Raw genomic sequence first — 7,708 nt, 5'->3', positions numbered from 1 at the left:
AGCGCCCCTTACTCCTTAATCGAAAAGACGCTGGGGCCGCCCGGGCCGCCCTGGCCGCCCGCCGCCGCGGTCACTGGTCGGTCGACGCCTTGCTGGCTGGCGGCGTGCGGTGCGGTGTCCTGCCGGACCGCCGCCTTGGGGCTCTTGAGGTGTTACTGCGACCCGGCTTCTGCTGGTGGTTGTAAATCTTGCCGGGACTCACTCAAGCCGCAACGCGACGGAGGGCCATTATCGAGGCTTATCGTCGGTGAGGTGCTGTGTCCCGGTGACGGCCCAGTGATTGGCGCGATAAGCAGACGCTCCGCGACGGCGACAACGCCCCGCCGCCCTGCCGCCCCGGTGTCACGAGCGCCGCAGTCCCTGCGCGACCGGCAGGGCAGGACAAGCAGGCCACCAGGACCAGGACCATGGCCAGCTCGGCGAGCTCGGCTAGCTCCAAGGCGGCGGGCGTCTGCGCCGCCATCGTCCTTCTGCTGGCGCTCGGCGGCGTGCAAGGTAAAGGCCCGGGCTCCAGTTACGCCAGGCTGGACGTTGAAGCAAACAGTTCTGAACCCGCGATGAACGGGCGGTGTTCCAGCGCCTATCAGTACTAGAGAAATTGAGAGACGTGGACCGCTCTATCTGTTCCTTTGGGTGCACACTGTACAGGCAAGAAGGGCTTCGGCGAGGGCGGCCAGGAGTACGGCTACGTGGAGGTGCGCGAGGGCGCGCACATGTTCTACTGGCTGTACTACGTGAACGGCGGCGAGGTGCCGGCCGACAAGCCCCTGGTCATCTGGCTGCAGGGCGGGCCCGGCGCCTCCTCCACGTCCTACGGCAACTTCATGGAGATCGGCCCGCTGGACATCAACCTCAACAAGAGGGACTCCTCGTGGGTGAGTGGCGGTAGGCGTGGGTACGGGGGAGGTAGGAAAAACGAGGCACTTTGCCCCTGACGGCCTCCTCGACGTCCCCCAGGTGAACCACGTCAACCTGCTGCTGATCGACAACCCCGTGGGCACGGGCTACAGCTACACGGACCACTACTCGAAGCTGGCCACCAACAACCACCAGATCGCCACGGACCTCGTGAGCTTCGTCAAGGAGTTCATGACGACCTACCCGCAGTTCCAGAAGATCCCCCTCTACGTGTTCTGCGAGTCCTACGGCGGCAAGATGACCGCCGAGTTCGCCCTCAACCTGTACCAGGAGCAGAAGGCCGGCACCGTGCTCAGCAACCTCAAGGGCATCGCCTGGGCGACTCGTGGATCTCGCCCATCGACTCCGTGCTCACCTGGGCGCCCTACCTGCTGCAAATGGTGAGGCCGGCGCCAGAGAGCGCGAAAAAGGGCGGGGTGGTGTTTGAACCCAGGGCGGTGGGCGGCAGTCCGAGCCACTACGCTGCTATCGCCAAGGCTAACGCGCTGGCCCGCGCCATTCGGCGCCCTCTGGCCCTTTCTCGCTCTAGGGCGTTTTCGACCGGCCCGCTTTCAACAACCTAGACGAGGTTGCCCAGCGCACGAAGCGCGCCGTGGACGACGGCCGCTTCTTCAAGGCGTTCCGCCTGTGGGGGGAGGCCGAGGTGGTCACCATGGAAAACTCGGACAACGTCGACTTCTACAACATCATGACCAAGATCCCTGACGAGCGGCAGCGCCGGATCCGCAGGGCGGCCGCGCGCGGCGACTACGCAGGTCGGTCAACCCCTCCGCGTTGACGGCGACGCGACGCCACGCGACCGAGTGCAGAGTGCGCGCCTTCCTCGTCGCGAACCGGGCGACGCGCGTGTGGCGCCGTGTCCGCCAACAGGCGGGTCACGAGGTTAAAGTCGTTCCAGCCGGGCTGGGTCCAGCGAGAGTGCAGAGAGTGCAGCAGGCGAGCCGTTGTCTCTGTAACGCAACTACGCGACACTGGTTTGGATTCCGCACCACGCCTGGAGTGGAGACCCCCTCCACCATGCCCTGCCGTGCCGTGCCTGGCCGTGCGTAGTGCTACTACACGTGAAAACTAAACCGCGAAATGAACAAACGTTGATTTCTCGCTTGGGCCGCCTCGGCTGGGCGGCCAGTGCAGTGGTCCCTGGAGGCGGCCTGCAGCAAGGCCTGCATCGCGGTGGCCGTGTCGGCCGCGTTGTGTGCGGCGGACCGCGGCGCCGCGGCGGGGCGGGGGTGGCCTTCGAATATGCATGCATCCCCGCCGCAGCGACCTCTCGCCCGCCAGCCCCGCCAGGCCTCGCGCTGCTTGCCGCTCGAGGCCGTGAGCGCGGTGGAAAATTTCTGCCGGCCAGCCTGCAACCTGTAGGCCGGCACGATGGACCCGCCTTGAAAGGCGTCCTGTCCAGTGTGTTGGTCCGCCTGCTTGCCGGCCTGTCTGTCTGCCTGATGTCTGTCCGTCCGTCTGCCGCGGACTGCAGCCTTTCACTGCGAGCTGCGCGATGGTCCAGGAAACGGCGCGAAAATTAAGGAGCCGACACGGCATCGCGGTAGCTATGCGCAATAATAGCCGCCAAGTAGCAAAGGTCCTGGGTTCAAACACTGGGCGGCACCTGCGGCGGTGCCGGGCTTTCTGGAACTTACTCAACGTGTGGTCTGTCCCGGTTGTGCGGTTGCAGGGCATGGTGGACACCAAGGGTTACACCACGATCATGGCGATGGCGCGGACGGTGCAGCGCAACGTTGAGACAGGCCAGTGGCAGGCGGCGACGGACGCGTGGGGCGATTTGGAGACTCTCATCACGTCCACGACCAGCGTCGACTTCTACAACGTGCTGACCCGCATGCCGGCGGGCAGGAAGCTCCCGGCCGCGCCCCGCCGTACGCCCCGCCCCGTCCATGTCATTTACAGGGGCCGGTGGAAACGTAGAAACGTAAAAGACAAATGTTGCTCAACTCTGTGCTTCCAGAGGTGCTCTTCACGAACCACGTGCTCCGGGACTCCGACGACGACCTCAACCGGCTGATGGACGACAAGGTGAAGCCCGCCCTCGGGGTGATCCCGGCCGGGCTCAAGCACCAGACCTCCAGCACCGCGGTGTTCAACGCGCTGGCCGGCGACTTCATGAAGCCTGTCACCGACGTCGGTAAGCTGAAGCGATTTCACTCGCGATGCGTTTGAATAACGGCCGACGAATGTTGTTTGACGCGGTGTTGCGCTGCGCTTCCTTTCGCAGTGGAGCGGCTCCTCAACACCACCGACCTGAAGGTGGCCGTCATCTCCGGCCAGCTGGACCTCATCGTCGACACGCCAGGTGCGCAATCTTTTAACATCAGGCCGCGTCAGGCGCTGAGGCTCGAACAAAATTGGATTCAAAACCGCCTCGTTGGTGTGGTTCGCAGGCACCGTGGCGTGGGCCGAGCGCCTGAACTGGAAGATGGGCAGCTACTGGGTGAACGAGGCCATCCGGGAGCCCCTCGCCGTGGACGGCATCGTGGAGGGCTTCGTGAAGAGCGCGGGCAACTTCTACTTCTACTGGATCAACCGGGCGGGGCACATGGTGCGTCGCCCTCGCTCTGCGGCACTACGGCTCTGCATATGCATGCATTTATGCAGGCTCGGTTTCAGGATTCAGGATTCAGGTCCGCAGGCGGCCAGGCGAACGCATTTGCGCTCGTCGGGTTGGCGCGGGTTGGCGACACGAGTGCGGAAGCGCGATTTTCCAGCCCCTCCTTCCGTCCGGACGCCTAGGCGGCGTCCAGGACCCTGGACCTGCTCACTGCCGTGCTTACGACGAGTTTCTGAAATTAAAACTGCTTTCCATTTCATTTCCAGGTCCCGGCTGACAACCCGGCGGCGGCGATCGAAGTGCTCAAGACGGTGACGGGCATGAACGCGATCAAGGAGGACTGATTAGACTGGTTCGTGAGACTGTGAGGCAAAGTCGGAATGGCAGTTGCTTTCAAATAAAGAGTTGTCTAGCAATTTTTACGTGTTTTACGTAAATGTACAAATTTTAATTCGAGGATGGTGCACAGCTTCAATGTGGCCGATGAGACACGTTTGGTTGCACTAGGCCAGTGGTTCTCAACCTTCGAAAAAATTTTAAGGGGTCGCGGCGAGGTAGCTGGGGTCGTGTTTTGTGCCGATTTTAAGCAGCCACTGCGTCTGATCCGAGGCGGGCATTTTGCTCCCTCAACCGGCAATTGGTCATTGAACCTTCCTTTAGCATGCCTTTGTTACGGAGTGTGATTATCAGTCTTAGTTTGGGAGCAGTATTGTCTCAAAGTTTACCAAAACGGTCAGAAATGTCTTTGAAAAATCGTGTTTTGGGCCTATTTTAAGCAGCCACTGCGTCTGACCCGAGGCGGTATTTCGTCCTCTTTCAACGGGCAATTGGTCTTTGGACCTTCTTTTAGCATGCCTTTGTTACGGAGTGTGATTATCAGTCTTAGTTTGGGAGCAGTATTGTCTCAAAGTTGGCCGAAACGCTCAGAAATGTCTTTGAAAAATCGTTGTGCCTGTTTTGGTCAACTTTGAGACAATACTGCTCCCAAACTAAGACTGATAATCGCATTCCGTAACAGAGGCATACTAAAGGAAGGTCCAAAGAACAATTGCCCGTTGAGGGAGCAAAATGCCCGCCTCGGATCAGACGCAGTGGCTGCTTAAAATCGACCCAAAACATGATTTTTTAAAGACATTTCTGAGCGTTTTGGCCAACTTTGAGACAATACTGCTCCCAAACTAAGACTGATAATCGCACTCCGTAACAGAGGCATGCTAAAGGAAGGTCCAAAGACCAATTGCCCGTTGAGGGAGCAAAATGCCCGCCTCGGATCAGACGCAGTGGCATGCTAAAGGAGGGGTCCCGTGGGGTCGCGAAACTTTTCCTGGGGGTCGCGGAAATTTTTGGCTACAAATTTGGGGTCGCGAGCCGAGAAAGATTGAGAACCGCTGCACTAGGCTGCCGGGTCGTCGCACTGGGTCACAAGTCGGAGAATCGCCAGGGCGGCGGCCGGATAGTCGAGGGCGATCTGCGAGCAAACGGAAATGGCAGGGACGTCGACAGTCTGAGTCTGATTTGGTTAGGTGAATGCTACTCACCACGTGGCCGGAGCGGTACACCCGGATCGCGGTCAGCGTGCCGGCCTGCTTCACCGAGCCCGCCACCTCGCCGTCGACGGACAGCCGGGTCTTGGGCGCGGCGCGAAATGTGTCGGCCAGCGGCCAGCGGAGGCTTTCCACCCACGCCATAGTGCCTGTGAAACCAACAACAACAACAAACTGAACGTGCTCAGGCAGAAAAACAAAGTTCCTCCTCTTCCCGTGAAAAGTGTTGAATTGAACCCCCACCTGGTATATTGGTGAACACGTCGCGCTGGCCGGCGTACACCGTGACGCTCAAGTTGGTCCTCCGCAGCAGCTGCTCGACTGCAACCAAGACCAAAGCGCGCCAGGGCGTGTCATCCACCAGGCCGCTTCGACGCGGACCTCCCAGGCGCGGCACTGCACCCGGCGCACAGTGGGCCAGAAGACCGGTGGAGGCGGACAAAACTCCAGAGTCGCTTAATGGGACTCGAACCGAACGTGTGACCCCACCAATGGATTGCTCTCCAAACGAGGAATCCATTGGTGGGGTCACATGTTCGCTTCGAGGCCTGTTTAGCCACTCTGGAGCTCAAAACGCGTCTGGAGTTTTGTCCGCCTCCACCGGTCTTCTGGCCCACTGTGCGGCGCTACCTGTGCCGGTGGCGGGCTGCACGAACTCGGCGTACTGCGCGGAGAACACGGCGCTGTTGTCGTTGAGGTGCGTGACGGCGTCCGGGACGGCCAGGGCGCGCTTCACGTCGCCGTTCATCATCTCGAAGGAGCCGCAGGGCACGACGGGCTTGCCGCCCTTGCCTGCGCCCACAGAGCACCGTCACCGTTTGCACTGTTTGCGCGCTGCACTGGTAAAACTAAGGCGTAACGCGGCGTTGTTCGCCCACAGCTAGGCTTCAGTTTTGCCAGTGCATTGTCTCCGAAAGGGCTGCGCTATGCTCACCGCCCTCGGACTTGATGGGCGCCAGCACGTCGTAGATGTTGACGCCCTCTGTGAGGGTGGTCATGAGCTGCCACGCCGCGGACCACAGAGTCGTGGCGTATTGCCACTGCGCCGCCTCCGCCGCCGCGCGCACTCTGGCGGCCGCCTCGGCAAGCTGGTCGCGGTCGCGGGAGTCGACCATACCCTGCGCAATGTTCGCAGTGCTGCAGGACCGTGGAGAGGAGCGGGGTTGGATCAGCCACCGAAGGGAAGCCACGCGCTCACCATTTGGAACAGGTAGGGTGCCCAGGAGTCGACGTGGGCCACGCCGGACAGCCACGAGTCGCCCATGACGACCCCCTTAAAGTTGGCGGACAGACGCCCGGCCTCTATTTCCTGCGAAGGAGTCCGGTGGGAAACAGCGCAACCACCAGTACTCGAACCTGGACCCACCACTCACCTCGCAGAGACGCAGTGCGAACTCGGCAGCCACCTTGCCGCCGTAAGACTCGCCGAAAATGTACCAGGGGACGCCCTGGAAATGGGGGTACTGCTCCAGGAAGCGGCGCGTCATCTCCACCAGGTCGTCGGCCGTCTGGCGGTTGGAGCGCGCCAGGGCGGACGCCTGGTCCACGTAGCTGTACCCCGTCCCCACGGGGCTGTCACGAACATGAGGTTCACGTGGTCGACCTGTGAGCAGAAGCCGGCAAGGTGGAACGGGATCGCGTTTGTATCTCGAGGCGTTTAAAAGTGTAATGTGCGGTGTCGCCGTGGAGGTGAAGCAGCCCGTCTTTTAGCCCCATGGCGCCTGCGAGGTAGGCCACCAGTCCGTCCTGCAGCACACCGCTGTGGAGACGGTGGCCTACCCTGGCCCTGTCGTCTTCACAGGGGCCAGGTAGGCCACCGTCTCCACAGCGGTGTGCTGCGAGACTGACCGACTGCCTACCTCGCAGGCGCTGAGGCCCACAAGCACGCGATGCTGTAGGAGAAGACGGATGCCAAACACGGCCAAACGCAAACGACGAGACAGGGCGATGCATGTGTAAGGCCATGAAGTTGTGGCACCCAGAGCCCAGGGCCAGGGCCCAGGGGCGTACCCAGGAGGTGTTGCGGGGCTGCGCCGCGGGGTCGAGCGGCCCCAGCTTGCCGATGCTGCCGTAGGAGGTGGCCGAGGCCCCCGGGCCGCCCTCCAGCCACACGACGAGGGGCCGTCCGGCCGGTGCGTCGCCGCCCTGCGCGTAGTACAGCCAGTAGAAGAGGTGCGCGCCGGGGCGGACCTCCACGTAGCCGTACTCCTGGCCGCCTCCGCCGAAGCCCTGCCGGCCTGCAGCGCGCCAAGCGTCAGCGGCACTAACCCTCATTTTCAACTGAAAATTGAATTGGATTTGGCAGCGAGTCAGCTCAGCCCTGCCGCGGACGGTACTACTTCACCTTCGGTCACCACCCACGCGGCCAGCCAGAGCAGCAGCAGCGGTGCCACCGACCCCATCCTACCGGCTTTAGCCGACGGCTCGTACTGGCTCGTCCAAATAGTCAGCTGTTCTCGACTATCAGTGTGGCAGTGCGCGAGCTTATTTCTCATCGGACGGAATCAGGCGTTCGGATTCGGCTTCCGTGTCAGCTTTATCTCCTGTGTCTTTTTTGTTTTTGTTGGTGTACGTTGGGTTGCCTAACGCCCAGCACGCAGGCGCATGGCTTGCTCATCGTATGACTGCGTGAAGGCGGTTCTTTATTTTTGGGGGAGGGGACGTATTGTCGAGTGCTTGTGTT

At 61.5% G+C, this 7,708-nt stretch overlaps 2 protein-coding genes across 2 annotated transcripts; one reads left to right on the top strand and one right to left on the bottom strand.

The window, feature by feature from the left end:
• The first annotated feature begins 336 nt into the window (after positions 1-336).
• On the top strand, positions 337-3,900 carry LOC117646340 (retinoid-inducible serine carboxypeptidase-like). Its single transcript, XM_034387219.1, is given in 9 exon segments — positions 337-495; positions 649-875; positions 958-1,228; positions 1,231-1,298; positions 2,591-2,792; positions 2,882-3,058; positions 3,149-3,226; positions 3,315-3,472; positions 3,748-3,900. Coding segments are annotated over 9 exon segments (1,347 nt in total). The 5' UTR covers positions 337-407; the 3' UTR covers positions 3,826-3,900.
• Positions 3,901-4,753: 853 nt separating this feature from the next.
• LOC117645945 (retinoid-inducible serine carboxypeptidase-like) lies at positions 4,754-7,510 on the bottom strand. The gene is made up of 9 exons (XM_034386517.1): positions 7,370-7,510; positions 7,036-7,262; positions 6,399-6,628; positions 6,224-6,334; positions 5,960-6,143; positions 5,656-5,817; positions 5,269-5,346; positions 5,020-5,174; positions 4,754-4,949 (listed from the first exon to the last, which is right to left on the bottom strand). The coding sequence occupies exons 3-9, from the start codon at positions 6,510-6,512 to the stop codon at positions 4,875-4,877; spliced, it is 879 nt and encodes a 292-aa protein (XP_034242408.1). The 5' UTR covers positions 6,513-6,628; positions 7,036-7,262; positions 7,370-7,510; the 3' UTR covers positions 4,754-4,874.
• Positions 7,511-7,708: the final 198 nt, after the last annotated feature.

This window comes from Thrips palmi, unplaced genomic scaffold (assembly GCF_012932325.1).
Source record: "Thrips palmi isolate BJ-2018 unplaced genomic scaffold, TpBJ-2018v1 HiC_scaffold_19, whole genome shotgun sequence".
NCBI lineage: Eukaryota > Metazoa > Arthropoda > Insecta > Thysanoptera > Thripidae > Thrips > Thrips palmi.
Note: the sequence above shows the minus strand (reverse complement) of the source record. Positions and strands in the feature narration are given on the sequence as shown.

Excerpts from the sequence above, each read along its gene's own strand:
- LOC117645945 (XM_034386517.1), bottom strand. The coding sequence starts at position 6,512 with ATGACGCGCCGCTTCCTGGAGCAGTACCCCCATTTCCAGGGCGTCCCC. Across the intron at positions 5,175-5,268 it reads CGTGTTCACCAATATACCAG|GCACTATGGCGTGGGTGGAA; the intron begins GTGGGGGTTCAA and ends TTGGTTTCACAG. Across the intron at positions 4,950-5,019 it reads TGTACCGCTCCGGCCACGTG|ATCGCCCTCGACTATCCGGC; the intron begins GTGAGTAGCATT and ends GTTTGCTCGCAG.